The sequence below is a fragment of the Protopterus annectens genome, chromosome 10.part0 (genome assembly GCF_019279795.1).
Source record: "Protopterus annectens isolate FY-2018-M chromosome 10.part0, PAN1.0, whole genome shotgun sequence".
NCBI classification, from domain to species: Eukaryota; Metazoa; Chordata; order Ceratodontiformes; family Protopteridae; genus Protopterus; species Protopterus annectens.
In genome coordinates this window covers 406,425,449-406,447,734 of record NC_056744.1, presented here as the reverse complement: position 1 = coordinate 406,447,734, position 22,286 = coordinate 406,425,449, and the positions used below count along the sequence as shown (strand labels likewise).

Here is a 22,286-nt window from a genome sequence, read left to right as displayed (position 1 = left end):
ACTGTGATAAACTTTTCAAAAGCCAACTTCACACTTCTCAAGACTGAGGTGGAAAGTTTCAAAGCCCCCTTGCTAAAGGATAATGCTGCCCAAACCGCAAAATCCTTTACAAATGCATTCTATGAGCATCTACAGGAATGCATGGATCGAGCCATCCCAAGTAAAACCAAGACTCACTCCTCCAAAAAGAGGAAACCAGTCTGGTGGTCCCCGGCTATAAATAAGCTATACAACAGAAGGAGGAAACTATTACATGATAGAGCAAAATCTCAAAAAGGGAAGGCATCACTGATCAATATTAGCAAGAAATTACTATCCCTCATAAAATCTTCCAAGACCAGTTTTGAAAGAAAAATTGCCAAAGACTCTAAAGATAACCACAAAGCCTTATTTAGCAATGTCAAAAATCTAGCTGGCAACTCTCAGATATGCTCTGAGTTAGTGCAAAATGGCAAAAAATACACTGAACCAACTGACATTGCCAACATCCTGGCTGACAGGTTCAGTGCAAACTTCACCCCCCCCCCCACCCCCAAAAGGGCCCATGTCCATCCCAGAAGAATGCAGAGCCACAGACATCTCAGACACGCAGGGAAAAACAGCCCTCTCCAAAGCTAAAAACACAGCATCAGTGGGACCGGATGCTATCCCAGGCTGCGTCTCACACGAGCTCCAAAAGGAACTAAACCCTCACCTAAATTCACTGTTCAAACTCAGCCTTACCACAGGCTATGTACCCGAAGAATGGCATACAGCAGCAGTCATCCCACTCCACAGAGGTGGTGCCACAACAGGACCTGGGAGCTATCGCCCTATAAGCCTGCAAAGCTATGGAGCGAATCATCATGGAACTCATAAACCGAGACATTGGGAACCTCCAGACACTGGACCCTACCCAATTTGGCTTTGTTAAAGGCAGATCTTGCCTCCTAAACCTAGTTGACTTCTTTGAAACGGTTACCAAGGCCATAGATGAAGGCAAGGTAGTCCACACAGCCTACCTGGACCTCACTAAGGCCTTCGACACCATTCCCCACTCTGGCATCATAGATAAGCTCACCAGCTTGAACATTAACCCCTATGTCAGTAGATGGGTTGCCAACTGGCTCACGGATAGAAACACACAGGGTCAGAGTTATGGGTGCCATGTCAGACTCTAAACCATTTACAAGTGGCGTCCCTCAGGGCTCGGTTCTGGGACCCCTCCTGTTCAGTATATACTTCTCTGAGGTACAGGCAAGCACGGGAGGACTATGGCTGACCAAGTTCGCAGATGACTGCAAATTGGGAGCCATAATTGACTCTCCAGCTGACACGGACATCCTCCAGAAAGGTCTTACAGATAACTGGTGTCACAGCCATGGCCTCAAGCTGAATGCCAAAAAATGTATAGTCATCCCCTTTGGGAAAAACAAAATGCCCACAAATTATTGCATAGGTGGTAATCCACTAAGTACATAAAATGTAATTAGGGACCTGGGGACCCAGGTAGATAGCAACCTCTCCTTAATCACATCACCAAAGTGGTTAGAAATTCCTTCTATATAGCCCACCTAATCACGAAAGGGTTCACCTCTAGATCAAGAGAGGTCATTGTGCCCCTCTACTCATCACTCATTAGGCCCATAATAGAGTACAATGCCCCATTTGGAATGTACCTTACTCGACACCTGCAACAGCTGGAAAGACCACAGAAGTACCTCACCAAGTGGATCATGGGCCTCAGAGATGCCCTATTCAGCTCGACTGAAGAAACTCCAGCTCTACTCGGTTGCTTACTGCCTGCTCAGAGGTGATCTCTGCCCGACGTATAAGATCATGTCTAACCCAGAATTAATGGACATGCTCCACCTCAAGAGAACCAAATCTCTTAGAGCCACACGCTCCAGTGAATTAAACCTCAGCACAACAATAAACAGGACATGCTGGAGGGATGGATTCCTGTCCCAGAGACTTCCCTCGCTCTGGAATAGAATCCCAGTTTTTGTTAGGCAGAGACCCTCACTGACTCTCCAAGAGAAATCTTGATGAGTGGATGGGAAGGGAGGTGAAAGCCAACACATTCTGGCTAGGTTTATAAATGCCCTTGGGCAGATAGCCTAGTACCTACCTATGAACCTATGTTAATGTCTCCCAGTATCAAATGTAGATAAACTGACTATCCCAGTTTAATCTGAGACCGGGTGCGTTCTACTTGTCAAGCTCTTTGGGTTAACCTCAGGCAGAAGCTGTGGTTAGGGTCCACATAAGTAAGGAAAGTGTATTTGTATGTATTTTTTTTTTCTTTTGCTGGTTGTGTTATGGGAGCTGTATTGACAACTGCTGCAACAAGGCATACTGTCACTGAGTGGTACATAGTGCTCCAACAAGGAGGTATGCAAGCCCAAGTGCAAAAATGGAAAAAAAAAAATCGAGCTAGAGATTGCAGGTAGTGGAAATTTCTGACAGTTTCCAAGAGAGATCCCTCACCGATTAGCTTATTGAATTTAAAACAAGCATCTTGTGAACGTAGAAGTTGATATCCATATGCATATGCGTTCGTTTTGCTTCCTGTAAGAAATTTCAAAGTTCACTGTTTCAACTTGCCATCTGCTGTAGATGTAGGTATTTTTAGTGTTATTTTGGAAGAATTGTAAGGAGTGAGTTGAATTTCTTCGGTGGAGAAATTGAAATTCCATTTGAGAAAATCTGCTTCACTCAACACAGCATTGTCATCCATTTTGTCAGAGTGGTCAGCTGTGATACTTTTAAGCTGGGCAGATAAGTTCCTCATTAGGGAATCACCTTCCACGCATTTATTTCATGATTTATTTTAAGGCATTTCTGCAACTTTACTTGACTCTCGTAAATTTTAAGCCCGAGCTAAAATAATTTTCCTTTGACTGATCTGAGTTAATTCCTGTGTATATATTTTCTTCGAAAACTAGCTGTATTTTACCTCAGAACTTTTTGTGGGGCTTATACTTGAGCAAGGGTGATCTTGTTAATTTATTTTTTTATAGATAAGTTACTTTTCTGTCAGAAAGCTTGACTGACTCGTCTCAGGCTATTTTTGGCTGAGTTGGTCCTAAGCCCCAGTGGGGAATTCTCTGTCTTTCTGGGGGAATTTGAGTGAACTTTTTGATTAAAAGTGTACTTATTATACATGACTTTATTGTAAGGGGTTAGGTCAAGTGTGTTTGGTGCTTGTTACTAAAACTGTTTACCTCAGTTGCTACCTCAGCAGGTTTTGACTGACTCTTGGCTGCACTGTCCACCTGAGAGACTCCAGGTTCAACAAGGACAAGGACCAGGGTCTCCCTCTAACACTCACGCTTTCTCCATTTCACTAAAGAAAAAAACTTGCCCAGGAGACTTCAGTCTAAAAGCTGTCTTTCTTCTTGCCTCATTTGGTAATGGGTGAGACTGTTGTGGCTATCATTTGTTACTCAGAATGTTCATCTTTTCTCCTGGCTTCTTTGGTATTGCTACTTGGATTGCCTCTATGGATGGGAACTCAGGCATATCCTCTGTGGCTGTACAGTAGCCTTTGGTAGGGAAGGGAGAACTACTTTTGCAATGGTACCAGGGAATGCTCCTTTGCTAAACTGCACTGAGTAGCCTTTTCCTTGGCTTAGGATCCATTCATCCAGCCACTCTCTTCCTGTGTAATCTCCTAGAAAAAGGCACAACTCCAGGCATTTTCCTAGTCTTAGACAAATAACTGTCTGGATTTGGCAAAAGAATTGTTGAGGGCATTTCAGTCCCTAGGTGGTTATGCTCATCAGAAGAGGACAAAAACTATTTATTCCCTATCAGATTCTGATTCCCAGTCTGAGAGACAGAATTTGGACTGGGACTATTTCTCATATTCCATCACTACAAGATGGAGATTCAGATTCTAGAGTGTTATTTCTCTGATTCTCTTTTTGAAATATGGACCATTTCAAATACTGTTAGCAGTATGAGTGACTTTTTGGTGATAGCGTAAGATATACCTTAATCTTAGCAAAGGTGTCATGATTTATTATAGGTGGATTTTCCTTCAACCTGCATGTGTCCCTTCTGTTCCGCATGCTGTAGAGGATACATTTTTGATAACTTGCACTCTTCCTGACAGTCAGCCATTTGTCCCCAAAAAGTCTGAGATTTATAAAGTGCCATAGTCATTTGAATTTATTATTTATAATTCCAGGTCAGATCTGCAGTACTTTCATTGTCAAAGTTAGGGTCTCCCCAGCTTCTTTCAGCTGCCAGTCTTACCCCTTCTGACAAACTGGGAAAGGTTTGGATAAATTCGGTAAAAGTTTATTCTTTCTCATTTCTTTTAGAATTATGAATTAAGTGCATTTGTATAAAGTTTCTATTGCTTCCAGTGATTATTTGCCAATTTCTCTCTCCTTTAGATAGTAAAACCCCTTTGTCATAGGTAATAAAACATTGTTTGAAATGTGCTTGACACACTGCCAATATTTTTGGGGCTTTTGCCATTAGCTCTCCTTTGAGAATATTAAGCTTGATTACCAAAGATCATTCTCGTGGACCTGCCTTTGTTCCATACGAGTGGTTCTCCCCAGGTCAGTTACTACAAGCTTCCTCACAGAATAGACTCTCTCACACAGGAAAAGGGGATGTCGATATAACCAAATGTTCAACGTTGTAAGTGAACTGCTTAGATAGAATTTTAATACTGTTTTTAGGTACCTTTTTCTGAGTATGTGTAGCAGATATTAAAAGAGTCAAAAAGTCTGCTGACAGAAAATCGGTGTATGGCTAAAATGTAAAAGAATTTCTACTTTATTCAATAAATGAACTCAAATCCTTTTGAGTCAGATTCCTGTAGTTTTTCAGTACTTGTGCGAGTTATCCTTCTCTGACTTTTCTTTCAAGATTCATGGCCATTTCTGCTTGTCTGCCCATGCCCCCCCCCCCACACACACACACACACACACGCGCGCGCACGGCATTTGCTCGAGATCTTAGTACTGTTTAGTAAAACGTGCCATTTCCTTTTGAACCAGCTCACAGGGGTGATTTGAAGTTCTTACCTTGGAAATCAGTCTTATTTATTGCTTTGACTTCTGCAAGAAGATTATCTGAGTTAAGTGCTTATGGTGAATCATCCCTATTGTTTATTTCACAAAGGTAGGAGACTTTTGATAACCTTGGGCATAAAGGAAGGATTTATTTCAGAGTTTACCCTGGCTATTCATCTTCCTGTTTTTCTTTCCAGAGCTTAAAAATTGGTGAAAGAATTATCTTCATACTCTGGATATCCATAGGCAACTCTGGTACTATGTTGACAGAATAAAATCTTTCAGGGTGTCCCATCAACTGTTTGCCTCTTGAGAAAGCAAGAAAAAATGACAACCAGTGTCTTTGCAGACAGGGTTGTCCCAGGTGATTATTTTTTGTTGTCTGGAGCCACCCAAACTTCTGTGCTTTTTTGGAAAAGGAAGGACTCCAAAAACATTAAACTGCACACTCCAAGGCAGTAACTGAATCTCCGATGATTTCATGGCACAGCCCACCACAAATCACCAGTAAGTTTAGCGCTTTCATTTTGTGCATGCGTACTTTTTCAGAACTCAAGAAGTTCCTATGCACAGAACGAAAGCACTAAACTTTACTGGTGTTTGTGGTGGACTATGTCATTAAATCGTCCGGAGATTCTTGGAGTGTGGCCATTTATACTAGAGACAGCAACTTGGTCTTATGTGCACACTTGTAGCAAGTGCTACAAACTAGATTCCTTGTCTAGGTCTAGAGCAAGCACTTTGCTAGGGCAGTCCTCCAAGGGATCCTTGACACTGATCCAGCTTCCTTCTTCCTTATTCGTTAAGCTGCGGCATTCATCCCGTATTGCTTAATGCTAGTGCAACAATGATATAATGATGAACAAAGTACAATTATGTGAGAACTTCATAGATTTTTGAGTAGATAACTGCTGCAGCAGCTGCTCCCTCATCCACTGTTATTTTTTTCCAAGATGTGGGATGTTATTTTTGTGTTCTCATCTAGAAGGGCTTTAGCCTCACTATCTTCTAAAGCAAAAAAGTGGTGAAGTGTTTGGAACCTCAGCCATTGATTTTCCCCTACATCTGTCATGCTTGCCAGTAGTTAGGGCATGTGCAAAGAGCTCTAAAGCTTTGGAAAGCTGGCTGGCTAGGTCCGATCCATGGCAGGACATCCCAGATTGCTTAAGACCACTGCAGCAGTGATCTGTTCAAACATATGCTGTTATGGTAAGTATACTTACACAACTGTACTTCACAAATTTGACAACTCTGCTATGTGAAAATATGCAGAGTGCAGGTACAGTTATGCTTTTCTGTTTCAGTGACTAATACTTTCCTTGATTGCAGAAATATTTGTCACTATTACACTGCATGCAATGACGCTGACAAATTCTTGTACAATGTAGAATTAATTTACTGACTGAGTGTGAAAGAAAGGGATTAACTTACATGCAGAAGGATGACCAACAGTTCTTTTGAACTTAAGGAATACTATAAATGGTGGAATGTTTTTTTAATTAATTTTTATTTTGTTTGTTTAGGGTGCTGATGGGACTGACCATGGAACAGAGACCGAAGAGAGCATGGGAGGTGGAGAAACTAACCAAAGAGCAGCTGACTCTCAAAGCACTGGTAAGCAATCTGTGTGTTTTATAAAACAGATGATCTTTTCAGCTGGAAACCATCTAACATAACTTTAGAGACCCTGTGCAGTGACTTTTGGGATTTTCGTGTTAATACCCCAGATGTTCTTCCTTAGTTTAGAGTTGCAGTATTCAGATCCTGATGGATTATTTTGCCAAGGTAACATGTTGTCCAGCCCATATGCCAAAGCCTTCCATATGGTCATAAGTTCAGCATATGATGTTTGTACATAAAGTCCTCAGACTATCTTGCTGTTAGTCCAGATGCCAGTATTGTACCATTTGGTCTGTTTTTCACATTGTTCTTGGCTTTATCTCTGCTTTTGCTTACTCAGACAAGTGCCCTGTTGGGGAACATTCCTTTTATTAGTGTCTTTTTGATTAAGACTTGTTAGATGTTAGCAAAGAGAGAGGTATGTGATGGCAGTAGGCAGATTCCTTATAAGTTCTTAGCCTCCCAGTGATTATTTTGTCTTGGAGTTGAACACTTATAAATGCTGTCAGATTTGTCAATAGTTTGTTCCAAAAACCCTATCGACCCAGTTTTCTTTACTAAATACTTACTTAGAAACTCAATGCCTTAAGCACCTTGCCCAATACAAAATGGGAGAGCCTTGCCCTTTGATGTCCCTCTGGTAGCATAAAAATTCAAAAGGTGTAGGCCTTAACCATTGGTCGTCCAGTCAGTTTTGGACATATGCATTGAGGTGTTGCAGGAACCCATGGTATATCCGATTTCCCTTGCACTTGCATCCATAACCCTGCTGGAAGCATGTGTAACGACTGACTTGCATGTCCTAATGAGCCTGTTCATACCAATACAGTTGAGAAAGGGGATCCAAGTTTGATTATTTCAGAGGGACTGGCGGGCATACCTCAAATCCTAGTCAGAGACCACATGCTTGAGTCTGGATTGTGAGGTCTACCAGGGTTCTAAACCACCATGCTTTGTGAAGGCAGATGCCGCCCCCAAGAAAAAGAAGCTGAAGACACTTTCTCCTACTCAGATGTCTCAAGAAAAGCAATGAATGGAATTTCTCACAGGGCCTATACAAGGCTATTTTTTTTTTCTGAAGCCTCCTTAATTTCATTCTTTCTTCCTCTTCCCATCCCCTTTCAGAATAGACGGTATGAGTTATCCACTTCTGAGGAGGAATCTGATTCAGGTGAACATTCTTTAGCTTATTCAAGTCCACTCTCCAGGTCAGATTGCTTCCGATAATGAGGAGACTTTTCTTCAGCAGAAGAGTCGGAGGATAATTTAATTTGGGGAAAACATTACAAAAATGATGCAACCACGTTTTGAATGGGAATCCTGACAAGTTTCTGATGTGCAGAAAGGTACTATAACTTATTAGAGGTAGCTCTTATTCCCTCCTCTGTCCCTATAGTCTTGGAGGCTTTCCTAAATGCATTTGCATCCACTTCTACATCTTCTAATTCACAGTTTTCAGCCCCTAAGAAGCCTGATAGGTTTTATAATGTGCCAGAGGACCTTAAAATTCTCTCCAAAAATTATTTGGCTAATCCTTGTTTTTTTTTCTGTGTAATGTTTAACCTTCAGATGGAGATAGTAGGACCATTAACAAATGTGGCAAAAAGGTTGGCACTTCTGCTCTCTGGCATTCAGTTTTTTTAAATTTAGACCCAAATGACTGAGTACTATTTGTCAGTATTGGGGGCATTGTACAAAACTTTGGCTAACTTAGGGTTTCTGAAAATAAGCAGTAAGCTATTTCTATGCCTGGTCAGGCTACTAGGGGAGAAAGGCATACTATAAAATGTACTTATGCAGTGGAGGCTTCTTTAGGTGCAGCTGTTGCTGGGATCAGTTATCAGGAGATTTGCTTGGGTTTTTTCACAGTCTGTCCCAAAGGATATTAAAGCCAAGCGTTCAGGGATCTCCTTTTTTGACCATCTGCAGCAGAACTTTAAGTATTTTCAAGAGAGACGAAAAACCATGTAAGATTTTAAGCAGATTTTCCTCACTTCAGTTCCTAAGTATCAGAAGATTTACCTGGCTAAGTGCAATTCCTTTTCCTGTAGTGATCAAAAATCTGTGCAGGAGGGCAGAATGCTGCCAACGAAAAGATTTCAAGGCAAGCCTACAGTAGACACCAAGTCTAGAAAGCCTTTTCCAGACAAGTCAGCCTGAGTATCTCTTCCTCTATCCATTTCTCTTTGTTAGAAAAGGCTAACCACATCTCTTCCAGCTTGGGAATTCATTACTTCAGAAAAGTAGGTCCTGTCTGTCTTTCAGCATAGTTACAAGATGATTCGAAAAGAAATACTCTCTGTCTATGAGATTCTTTCCCTCCTTCCAACCAAGTACATCTCCTCCCTCTTATTTTACAAGTTCTTCTTAACCAATATACCGTACAATCTGTTCCCTGTCAAGATCTAGGGAAAGGGTTTTATTCCAGACTTTTTGTGGTCCCTAGAAAAGGAGGAGCTTGGAAGACCATTTTTAGAATTATTACCCAGTACCTTTCTTGAAGGTTCCTTCTTTCAAAATGCACTTTTGAAAATCCTTCCATTCATCTTGTTCCTGTCTTTTCTGGTTTCCTTGCATACATTCCCATTCACCCCCCACTTAAAGAAAATTCTTCTGGTTCTCTGCTTGTTCATCACACTTTCAGTTCTCTGCTTTGGCCTTTAGTTTATCTGACTTTTGTAGAACTCTGTGTATCCAAATATTTCCCATACATGGAAGTCCTTACCCAGGCCACCTATTTGGGAAACTCTGCTTAATCCATCTCAACTCCACTATTTCACTTCTAAATAGTCACCATTAATCTGTAAAAGTCTGCTTTGACTCCCACCAGGATCTAGATTGTCGATTGGACACCCACTGCACAGTAGTATTCTTCCCACAAGAAAACATTCAGATTCTCTCCATGTACTTCTAGTCTGTTCTTCCTATTCAGATCTCGACTGCAAGGTAAATATTAAGGGTACTGGGGTACATGTTGGCAAAAAGAACCATAGGATTGGTTGTTAAGTTTCACATGAGAAAGATCCAATGGTACCTGAAATCTTTCTCATCTCAACATTGTCACCCATTGGATTCTCCGATCCCCCATCTTCCTTTTCTGATGATATACAGTAGTGGATTTCTCGGGTCCAGCTGTGAATCCAAGGTCCTTCAAACCAACTATTCCCAGTCAAGCACCTCATACAGATATTTCAGATATAGCTTGGAAGGCATGGGCAGGGTCAGTGGACTCTCAAACAGGCATGGGCAGGGTCAGTGGACTCTCAAACAAAGGAGAGACCATGTCTGTGTAAGAGATGAGGGCCCTCATTTAAGCTCTACAAGTTCTCTTTCTCACGTGGAATTCAGGACCCCTCAGGATTTTCACAGACAGCACTACAGTTATGTTATATCAACAGGTGGGACGCAAGGGCGCAAAGTCCTGCCAGTGGTGTGGACTGGCTCGTTTGCCTTGGGACCAAGCTATAAAAGCATATCTGTCCCTACATGCAGTTTACATTCCATCTGAGGACAATGCTGTGGATTATCTAAGCACATTATTGGAAGACCCTCACAGATGGATGCTAAACAGAGAGGTCTTTCTGGACATAGTTCACAAATGGGATATTTTCAAATAGACCACCTAGCCTCCTTGTCCCCAGGCCTGGAGGACAGATGCTGTGTCTTTTTGTTGGGATGGCAAGTTCCCTTATGCCTTCCCTCCACTTTCCTTAATACCAAAGTTTCTGTTGAAGATTGAAAGGGGCAAACATATTTCTGGTGACTCCCTTTTGGCACAGGCAGAACTGGTTTCCCCTTCATCATATGGCCAGGCATCATTACAAATTAACATTTAAAAAGTGGCCTTGTTCACATAGAAAAAAAGGGCTTTCTGCTTGATACCAACTTTCAGGTTCTCAACCTGACATTGTGGGTGATAGTTGTAATCCCTTTCAGTCACCATTTTGAGGATGTACCCCACATTCTTCCAGAGGTGAGAGAACCTACCACTAGAAGGTCTTAATTCCCCAAATGGAAAAGATTTTCTGTTTGTGTTGTAAAAAGAATCTAAATCCCATCCTGATGGGGATTCCCACTATTCTGTCTTGTGTGAATGCCTTAAAGCTGGTTTAGCATATGCCTCTGTCGAGGCATCCTCCACTGCCATTTCTGCATGTATGCCTGTTAATCCTTTCCTGCTTTCCATAGCTAAGTCAGGCAGTTTTTGAAAGGCGTCTTTCACTTGATTCCACCTAGACGGACTGTTCCCCATCCCTGGGATGTTAATTTTGTTATGGAAATGCTTACTTTGCTGTAACACCCAGGGTTTATGAGCTCTTATGGCCTCACCTCCTGTCCTTATTTTTCCTTAAGGGTGTGGTGTCTGAGGGTTAACCCTTCCTTCATGCCCAGTGTAGTTAGTCATCTCTCAATCAGGCTATTAATTTGCCTACTTTCTTTCCAGGCGCTCACAGGAAGGGTGAAAGACTCTTGCAGTCATTGGATGTGCACAGACAGTTGAGATTCTCTTAGGATAAGACTAAAGACATTAGAAAGATGGACTTTTTCCTTCCAGGAAGTGGTGTCCATACAGACAATTGCTAATTTTACTTCTAAATCCATTTCCTTTTTTTCATTCGTATGGTAAGTCATTATCTGTTAAAGCTGTCTCCACTGGAGCAATTTCTTCTTCTGGTATCTTCAAGGGAATTGATTCCAGGGCTATTCTGGAAGGAGCCACATGGTCATCTGTTCACACTTTTATAAAATACTATAGAGCAGATACTTTCTCTTAGTCTAGAACTTCCTTTGCTAGTTCTGTTTTAGGAGTAGTAGTCAGCTTCGTTGTCTCTGGTTTATCCATGCTTTCTAAGTGATGAACTTTGGAAATCATCCATCAGTATTGGATTAGTATAACAATGGGTCTAAGGAAGTAACAAAAACAATGCTGTTAACAAGATTATGAAGAAAAGTGCAATCATGTAAGAACTTAACCATAACAGTAACTGCCCTACTGACCAGTGTTGTATTCATAGGATCATAGGTTCATAGGTTTTTACTAGGCTATCAGCCCTAGGACCTATACAAGCCTAGCCATAACAATTCCCTGGCTATTTCTTCCCACATTATTTACTTTCCTGGACCCCTGTCAAGCAGGGCGACTGACGTGATCCCTGGGATGAATTTCCTTTCTCCCATCCAATCATCAAGGTTCCCCTTGAAGAGGTCCAGAGGCACTCTGCTTGACATGTATGGGCAATCTATTCCAGAGTCTGGGGAGTCTCTGGGTCAGGAACCTATCCCTCCAGCATGTTTTGTTTATTGTGATGACAAGGTTTAGATCCCTGGAGCGTGTAGCTCTGAGGGATTGGGATTTCTTTAAGTGTAGCATGTCCAACAGCTCTGGGTTTGACATGGCCTTGTATGTTAAGCAGAGATCGCCTCTGAGTAGACGATATGCTTCAGAGTATAGCTGGAGTTTTTTAAGGCGGTCAGCGTAGGGCATCTGCTTTAGGCCTGTGATTCTTTTAGTGAGGTATTTCTGAGGCCTTTCTAGTTGTTGCAGATGTCTTGAGAGGTACATACCAAATGGGGTGTTGTATTCTATAATGGGTCTAATGAGGGATGAGTACAGTGGGACAATGACCTCCTCCTTTTTTCTGGATGAAAAGCCCTTCGTGATGAGGTGTGCCACATAGAAGGATTTCCTGACTGTTGTGGCAATGTGGTTATCGAAGGTGAGACCACTGTCCACCTGTGTCCCTAAGTCTCTTATCACACTTTCTGTGTTTAGTGTACTGCCACCTATATGGTAATTCATGGATACATGTTTTTTCCCAAAGGGGATAACAATACATTTCTTGGCATTGAGCTTGAGCCCATGGCTCTGGCACCAAGCATCTGTTTCTGTAAGGCCCTTTTGTAGAGTATCCACATCATTTGGGATTCAATAATGGCTCCCAGTTTGCAGTCATCTGCAAACTTTGTTAGCCAGAGTCCCTTAGTGTTGACCTGTACTTCAGAGAAGTAGATGCCAAACAAGAGCGGCCCCAGGACTGAACCCTGAGGTACTCCACTTGTCACTTGTCTGGAGCTGGATTTGGATTCGGCTACTTTTACAGTGTGGGTTCTATCAGTAAGCCATTTAGCAACCCATTGGGTGACATAGGGATTAATGCCCAACTTAGTAAGTTTATCTATGATTCCAGAGTGGGGGATGGTGTCAAAGGCCTTGGCAAGGTCTAGATAGGCTGTGTGGACCACCTTACCCTTATCCATGACTCTGGAGACTGATTCAAAGAAGTCAATCAGGTTCAGGAGACAAAATCGGCCCTTCACAAACCCAAACTGGGTGGGGTCCAGTGTTTTAAGGTTGCCAATGTCTTTGTTTATAAGTTCCATGATAATACGCTCCATGGCCTTGCAGATAAGGCTTGTCAGACTGATGGGACGGTAGTTTCCGGGATCCAAGGTGGATCCCCCCTTGTGGATTGGGATAACTGTAGCTCTGCGCCACTCAGTGGGCACGAAACCTGAGGTGAGGCTATGATTAAACATGACACTTAGGTGAGGTGCCAGTTGATATTGTAGTTCATGTATGTATTCCACCCTCCTTTTTACATTTTGTTGCTTGTGTGTTTATCTCTTTTGTTCTGAGTGGACTGAGGTAGGGCTAGTTTGTAGCTGACCCTATTTTGGTTATTTTTTCCTTGGTGTCTTCTGGTCTCTTGGCTCAGTCTGAGGAGCCTACTCTTCTACCTTTATGGCCATGGGCTTAGGTCATACTCTAGATGTATGACCATATAGAAGGTTTTGGCCCTGGTATGCTGGCCCGGATGTCAGGTTACTTCAGTGAGATAACCCATTAGTATTGGAATACTGCAATAGTAAACAGTAGGACATCTACTGTTATGGTAAGTTCTTGCACAGCTGTACTTTCAGCATAGTTATTTTAATTTCCATCTTCCATGTGCAAGCATGTATGCCTTGTCTTTTTGTATTTGTGATAGGTTCATAGGTTCATACTAGGCTAATCTGCCCTAGGGCATTTATAAGCCTAGCCAGAGTTGTGTGGCTTTCACCACCCCTTAGGTTGAAGAATACTATACCCATTAGTTTGCCGTGCCTCTGTCCAGCAGTGAAACAGAGATGATCCCCGGGGTAAACCTACGATCTCCCATCCACTGGTCAAGATTCCTCTTGAACAGAGCCAGCGAGGTGCTCTGTCTCACATGGACTGGGATTCTGTTCCACAGCATAGGGAGTCTCTGGGTGATGAATCTGTCCCTCCAGCACGTCCTATTTATATCCGTGTTGAGGTTTAACTCTCTTGCTCTTGTGGCTCTGGTGGATTTGGATTTTTTGAGGTGGAGCAAGTCCATTAATTCCGGGTTGGACATGGCCTTGTATGTCAGGCACAGGTCACCTCTGAGCAGACGGTATGCAACTGAATAGAGCTGGAGTTTCTTCAGTCGGGCAGCATATGGCATATTTTTGAGCCCCTTTATCCTTTTGGTGAGGAACTTTTGGGATCTTTCCAATTGCTGCAGGTGTCGGGTAAGATACATTCCGAATGGGGCATTGTACTCAATCATTGGTCTGATAAGTGAAGAGTACAGGGGAACAATGACCTCCCTTGATCTGGATGTGAATCCCTTCATAATCAGGTGGGCAATGTAGAAGGTCCTCCTAACCACTTTGGCAATGTGAGTGTCAAAAGAAAGGTTACTGTCAACTTGGGTCCCCAGGTCCCTGATAACCTCTTCTGTGCTTAATGGATTGCCACCTATGTGGTAACTTGGGGTTACCTTGTTTTACCAAAGGGTATGACTATACATTTTTGGCGTTTAGCTTAAGGCCATGGCTCTGGCACCAGTTATCCGTTTCTATGAGACCTCTCTGAAGGATATCTGTGTCTGATGGATTTTCAACTATGGCCCAGTTTGCAGTCATCTGCAAACTTTGTCAGACACAATCCTCCTATGTTTGCCTGCACTTCTGAAAAGTAGATGCCGAACAAGAGGGGCCCAGGACTGAGCCCTGTGGGACACCGCTTGTGACCGCTTGAGTCTGACATGGCACCAGCAACTCTAACCCTGTGGGTTCTGTCCTTGAGCCAGTTTGCAACCCATCTTGTGACATATGGGTTTACATTTAAGCTGGTGAGCTTTTCTATGATACCCGAGTGGGGTATTGTGTCGAAAGCTTTTGCAAGGTCAAGGTAGGCTGTGTGAACTGCCTTACCCTCATCAATGGCCTTGGTGACTGTTTCAAAAAAGTCGACCAAGTTCAAGAGGCATGATCTGCCCTTGACAAAGCCGAATTGGGTAGGATCCAATGTCTGTAGGTCCCCTATGTCTTCATTTATGAGTTCCATTATGATCCTCTCCATAGCTTTGCAGACCAGGCTTGTTAAGCTTATGGGGCGGTAATTACCAGGGTCTGTAGAAGCACCGCCTTTGTGGAGTGGGACCACAGTTGCCGTACGCCACTCTTTGGGTATGTATCCTGTGGTAAGGCTAAGATTAAACAGCAGCCTTATGTGTGGGTTTAGTTCCTCATTGAGTTCGTGTAGCACACAGCTGGGGACACCATCCGGTCCCATTGATGCTGTGTTTTTAGCTTTAGAGAGAGCAGCTCTCACCTGGGCATTTGAGATGATTGGGAGGCTACACTCTGCTGGGATAGATATTTCTCCTTTTGGGGGGGAGGAAGGGGAGAAATTTTCACTGAACCTGTCTGCCAGTATGTTTGCAATGTCTGTGGGTTCAGTGATTTTTGTATCATTTTGGACTAATTCTGAGCATATCTGGGAGTTTCCACCCAGATTACTAACATAGCTAAAAAAGGCCATATGATTGTCTTTTGAGTCCTTGGGGATTTTTCTCTCAAAGTTGGCCTTGGATGATTTTATGAGTGATCGTAGTTTTTTACTAGTATTGATCAGAGATGTCTTCCCTTTTAGGGATTTTGCTCTATCTTGTAGTAGCTTTCTCCTCTTGTTGTAAAGTTTGTTTATGGCTGGGGTCCACCAGATCGGGCGCTTGCCTTTGGTGGAAAGGGTCTTGATTTTATTTGGGATTGCTTGATCCATGCAATCCTGGAGGTGCTCGTAGAAAGCATTTGTAAGGGATTCAGCAGCGTGGGTTGTGGTTTCCAATGGCTCAGGGGCCTTGAAAGGATACCACACCAGTCTTAAGAAGTGTGAAGTTGGCTTTTGAGAAGTTCTTCACTGTGGTCTTTTTTGTTGGGGGTGGGGGCGGGATGTGGATCTCCAGTGAGATTAGTTTATGGTCTGATCTCACCAATGAGGGATATACTTCTAGTGTGGAGCATTTTGTACCCATGTTTGTGATGATCAGGTCTAGTATATTTTCACCTCTTGTGGGAATGGTGGCAAGTTGTTCCATAGCATTTGAGTTTATGAACTCCAGGAACCTTTGGGCTAGGGTATTGGGGCTTGAGTAATGTTCCCAGTCTATGTGTGGGTAGTTGAAGTCACCCAATATGATGGTGTTTGGAGAGACATTTATACTCTCCAGTGTCTTCAGGAAGGCTGTGTGGGGTTCCTGAGTTTGAGAGGGTGGCCTGTAACATGCTTCAAACTGTAGAGCAGTTTTGCCTATGGTTAATTGCACCTGAATGGTCTCTGATGCTTCATGAGTTGCCACCAGCCTGGAGGTGTGGGTATCCTTGATGAATATGGATACACCCCCTCCTTTTGTGGTACGGTCTGGGTTTTGGGTCCGGAACGCATGATACGAGGTAAAACCTGATAGTGCCGGGATGCTCTCAGGAGCCTTGAACCAGGTTTCAGTCACAGCACAGACATCGATGTTCTCCATACTGAGGAGGGCTTCGAGGGCGTGCATCTTGAGATTTAGACTTCTGGCATTGAGCAGCATTACCCTTAGTTTTTTTCCATTATTGTTTTCTAGGGCGGTGGGTTTAGAATTTGAGCCTTGTCTAAAAGGCACTATGGGGTGGCAAGAGCCTTTGCCAATATCCGGAAACCCAGGGTGACAGGTGCAAGCCGCCCCTTGAAGCAGCGTGGCTTGTCAAGCATGTCATTCCAGGCAGACAGACATTGGATCCCCTTAGAATGACACCAGAAATTAAGCCAATTATTAAAACTGATCATTTTGTCTCTGTATTGTGGCATCATTCTTGGTGAAGGTAGGATACTGGTCAGGGTCATACCAGCCTGGGCTACATAATCTGAGTGCTCCTTTATGTCTCTTTTCATGTAGTCCAGGGAGGTACGTCTCAGGTCATTCACACCGGCATGGACAATGACTGAGTCATACTTGTACTTGCTGTGGAGTGACCTGAGTGCTTGTGTTATGACAAGCTTATTAATGATATCTCTCTCAGACCTGTGGTGGGCTATCCAAAGACAGTGCTGCTGCACTCTGGTATTTGGAGTGTGTACAAATTCCATTTGGACCACTTCCACCACTCGCTTTTACATAGTTTGTTGTAGATTTTTTTACTTTGTTGCTAACCAGACAGGTTTAGCAATGTCTGCCCAGACGGTGCTGCTCAAGCTGTCTTACTTTATACGTGAGCTGAGATAGGCTATTCTGAATGCTGTCTTTCTGAATGCTGTCCTTCATTATGAAGTTTTTTTTGAGCAGGCTTCCCAGAATCTTGAGGATGCCCTAAAAAACGGGCATTGCTGACTGTTAATAAGCCATTGTATTACCCCCAAGTTTTCCTTTTCTTTGAAGTGAGCACATTTCTCCAAGAGAAGGCTGTTCAGCTGGTCGCTTCCTTAGAAAATCAGCTTTTCCAGTTCTGCACAAGCCACCTGTTCTGAAGTGTTTGGGCAGCGGACATTGCACAGTTCAGAATAGCTGGTTCTTTTAAACTTACTCCAACTCCTGTTTTGCTCAGTGTGTTAGAGTTGAGAAGGGGAGACCCAGAATAATTCTGGTGATCCTATGTTGGTCCAGACAACACTGGTTCTCCAAGTTAGTAGGTCATCCAGCCTCTTCCCCCTCTCCTGACCATAGATCTGCTTACACAAAGTCCATTACCTTGATATATCTGAACTTAGAGTTTTCAGCTGACAGCCCACAGTCATTTCCTGAGTTGAGGGCATTCTTCTGAGCTCTTTAGATCTTGCATATCTGGAAGCTGGGTGCACGTCATGTATTCCAACAGTACAACATTCATGTGGTAAACTAACAAGCAAGCAGGTATTGGATCTTGCCAACTATGAAGAACAGAGCAGAGAACCTTGCCAGCTAGAAAAGCATACCTCAACTTGCCCTATACATCCCATCACTGCACATAGTGTTGGCAGACGCATTAAGCAGAGCCTTGCATGACCCTCACGAATGTACCCTGAACAGGCAAGTCTTGGACATCTTCCATCACTGGGGACATCTTGGATCTGTTTGCTTCTGAGCTGAACAGACAACTTCCTCTCTTTTGCATCAAGAACCCTTGCCTCTATTTGGAAGACAGGTGTTTTTCTATTTCAGTGGACAGGGAAGTTCTTGTATGCTTTTTCAGCCCACTATCTCTCCTCCCAAGAATCTTCTAAAGATTCAAAAAGGTAAAAACAGAACTCTTAGTAATCATTCCTTTTTAGCCAAAGCAGTATTGGTTCCCTCTCATTTTCCTCTAGCCAAGCGCAAATACTGCAAACAGATAAACAAGACCTACGTTACCACTCAACAGAAAGGATCAATGTTAAGTTGTCTATCTCGCCTTCATTCTTGCTGGATGGGTTCGGAGCCGACCTCGGCTCCGACTCGGCCACTCTAAAAGCTCGAGAGTTGGTTCCACCGGCTCGAGGCTGCCCCTATATCCCACAATGCTAGGCGTGAATTACCTCAGATCTCGTTTGCTGCTACAGCGATCGAGGTGTTTTTCTACCGGCTCCAGGTTAGTTAAAATTAGATTAGTTTAATAACTTTAGACTTTAACTTAGTTTATTCCCTTAGTGTAGTGGATATTATCCCTTCTACCGTTTTTCCAGCCCCTTTTTTCTCAAGAACTTATAAGTTCTTTCCCTAGGCCTTCAGGCCCTTCCTCCCTCCCTAGGGTGTGTATGTGTTTTGGTTAGGAATATTTAACTTAACTTACCTTTCAGAAGTTTTGTTTAAATAATTCTACTTTGATTTTCTAACAGTGTAATCTGTGTGTGTGTGTTACTGTGTGTGATTACACTTCGGTTCCTTGAATATGTCCAAGGATTCAAAGGTCTCAGGCTTCAAGAAGTGTGACTCGTGCTGTCAGAAAATGTCTCTGACAGACGGTCACACTTCTTGTGTGTACTGCCTGGGACCTTTACACCTGCAGGACTCTTGTGCTGTATGCCATGGCTTCAGCCCTAGAGTCCTGCAGGAAAGAAGAAACAAACTCATATTAAGGGGTTTGCTTAAGCCTGAAGGTTCCCTTTCTGCTACATCGGGAAAACCTTCTAAGGCTTCCAAGACCTCTGCTCCAGCTTCAGAGTCGAGGCATAAGGCTTCGAAGCCTGCTGCTTCATCGGCTCCGGCTGGAGCCGATGAGTCTTTGACTACAGTATCTGTGGTTCCCTCGGCTCCGGCCGGAGCCGAGGCATTAGAGATTCCTGTGTCGGCTCCGATCAGACCATCGGAGCCGACATCTAGAAAGAGATCGAGGTCACCGTCCCTTGGCTCCGTTCATTCGGCTCCAGCGTCTCCATTGCTGTCTGAACGGAGCCACAGATCTCACTCCTCCAGGTCATCGAGGCTCTCCGATCACGACCTCCAGAGGGTAGTGAGTCGACTTTTAAAGTCCGAGGCACTTGCCCAAATGCTCCAGAGCCCGACTCATCAGTCGATGCCTCAACTTATTCCTATAAATATTCCTCCTCCGACTCCTTTGAGTTAGGAGCCGGGGCGTCTCGGGACCGGGACTGTGGTAGCGTCAGAGCCGATACAATTGTCTTCGGCTCCGTCGTCGGCTCCGATTTCTTCTTTTGAAGAATCTTGGCGCCGGGCTTCCTCGCTCGAGGGGGTGAGTGGCATCGGACCTTTGTCCGACCCCCCTCTCCCTCTCGGTGCTTCGGCGCTGGTGAGTTCGGCTCTGACATCGGCCTCGGAGCCATCTCTGTCGGTGCCGAGGGAGGTTCTCAGCTTCTCGGAGCGGGGACCTCTGGCTCTGCCAGACAGGGGTGCGTTCGAGGTCATGCGGAGTGTGCTGGAACCTTGTCCGACTCCACAGTCGGCTCCGTCCGCCCTTCCCTCTTCGGTGCCTTTGGTTATGTCGACTCACTCCCTCATCCCAGACCGCAGAGAGCCAGCTCCTCAAGAATCCCCTGTGGGGATCTCATCCTCTTCCGAGGCCTCCCCTGAATTGGCAGGGGAGCCCCCTAGGAAGAGAAAGTGTAAGAGGAAGCACATAGACTCACCTGAGTCTGTCACCTCTGACACAGATTTAGAGGATTCCGCGTGTTCCCCACGTTCCCCTTCTGAAGATGTCTCCTTCGCAGACATTCTAGAGATCCTGAAACAGAGGGGAAATTGGCCAGCCCTTAACCCTTCGGAGGATGAATCTGTGTATCTTGAGGCGTTTGGCTCTCGCCCTTCCACCTCCTGGGTGTCCCCCCCCCCCCTTTGATCCCCTTATGCAGGTGGTGGCAAAGAAGGCCTGGAAGGCTCCTGATTCAGTGGACCCTACCCCCAGGAGACCTTCAAAATTTATAACAGCACCAACTGACAAACAATTTCTCACAAAAGGTGTTTCTGTGGATGCTATGGTGGTAGCTGCTGCCACCAAGAAGGAACTAGCTGATCCTTCAGTTCCTGTTCATCCCCCTAACAAAGAATCTAGGTCTATGGACAGGTATGGGAAGCGGATGTTTTCGTCAGCGACCTTTGCAATGCGTTCGCTGAACTACCTATGCCATTTCACCCGTCTCCAGAGAGACTTGATCAAGGAAGCGAGTGAGATGTTGAAGGATACTACAGCTGCAGATTTTCAGGACAAAATGAACACCCAGCTGACTACCCTTAATTCGATAGCTAACTCCTCCATGCGCCTCCTTTCATATGCGGTTGATGGAGCGAGTAGAGCCGCAGGGACAGGTGTTGCCTTACGCCGGCATGCCTGGATGCGACTATGCAATTTTGCGGACCCCTTTAAAACGTCTTTCACTAACTCCCCGTTTGATGGATCATCTCTCTTTGGTCCTCAAGTGAACGAAACCTTGACTAGGTGCGAGACGGATGGCTAAACTCTATCTGCCGTCGGAGTCCGTTTTTCTACTCCTTCTAGACCTTACCCCAAAGGTCAGAAAAGTGGGAAAATGTGGTTCCGTAAACAATCTCAAGGGAATTTGCCTGACGCACAAAGTCGGTTCCCCTCCAGGGGCAGAGGAGGGAACAATAATGGTAGACGTCGCCCTAGAGGCAGAGGGGGCCCGCAGAACCAGGGCAATCGAGAAACCTTTTCCGATAAGCCCTTTCAGCATCCCTGAGGTGTTGCCCGACTGTCCACCTTCGGAGGCAGTCGGGGGAAGATTGTCACTGTACCCAGAAGCCTGGCTATCCCTAACGCAAGACAAGTGGGTACAGTCCATCATTTCCGAAGGCTATTCCATTCCCTTCGTTCGCATTCCAAACCGATCAAAAAAATCCCTTCCAGATGTTCCACCCGCTCAAAGGGATCTGGCAGCTTTGGAAATTTCAAAGCTGCTGGCAAAAAGAGCAATTCAGCCAGTTCCAGCAGACCAGCAAGGATCCGGAATCTACTCCAGGTTCTTTTTAGTTCCAAAGAAAACAGGGGACTGGAGACCAATTTTGGATCTCAGTATCTTGAACAAGTCGGTCAAGAAAACAAGATTTCGGATGGTCACGCTGCAGTCCATCCTTCCCCTATTGGGAAAGGAAAACTGGATGTGCTCTATAGACCTTCAGGATGCGTACTATCATATAAAAATGAACAGATGCTCCAGAAGATTCCTCCGCTTCAGGCTGGGAACCAGTCATTTTCAATTCAGAGCCCTGCCCTTTGGTCTCACCACAGCCCCCCAGGTGTTTACCAAATGCATGGCAGTGGTAGCTTCTCACCTGAGACGTCAAGGATTCCAGGTGTTTCCATATTTGGACGACTGGCTCAGCTCCCACCAAGCATCTTCTTCTAATGGTCAGGGACTACACCTTTCGCATTTGTCAAAACTTAGGCATTTCAATAAATTGCGAAAAGTCTGTTTTGTCGCCTTGTCGTATTATTACCTTCATAGGCGCAAATCTAGACACAGTCAACATGTCTGCGAGGCTAACAGATCAGAGAATAACAGACATACACAAACTGGTCTCGCTCCTCTTCAGCAGCAACAGAGTCAAAGCCAGGTTAGTTCTGAAAGTGTTGGGGATTATGGCGGCTGCCATACCTCTGCTTCCATTAGCCAGATTCCACATGAGAATCCTTCAATGGATGCTCTTCACGCAATGGTCATACCAGCAACTTCCGATGTCCCACACCATTATGATTACACAAACATGCAGGAATCATCTTCTGTGGTGGATGTCTTCCCCTCAGCTCTTCTTGGGAAGACCCTTTGTTCCTTCCCCTCCGGTTGCTACTCTGACAACGGACGCCTCCCTGATCGGGTGGGGGGGGCATTATCAGGGCAGAACTGTCCAGGGCACATGGCAACCAGACGAATGCCACTTGCACATAAATGTTCTA

The 22,286-nt window shown here is 44.3% G+C and overlaps 1 protein-coding gene across 1 annotated transcript in view; it reads left to right on the top strand.

The window, feature by feature from the left end:
- The window catches only part of TPR (translocated promoter region, nuclear basket protein), a gene marked incomplete in the record, with an annotated part of 1,837,142 nt that overhangs the window by 1,313,410 nt on the left and 501,446 nt on the right, over positions 1-22,286 (top strand). Inside the window, 1 exon segment of the mRNA XM_044085316.1 lies at positions 6,539-6,629. Coding sequence (XP_043941251.1) covers positions 6,539-6,629 — 91 coding nt within the window.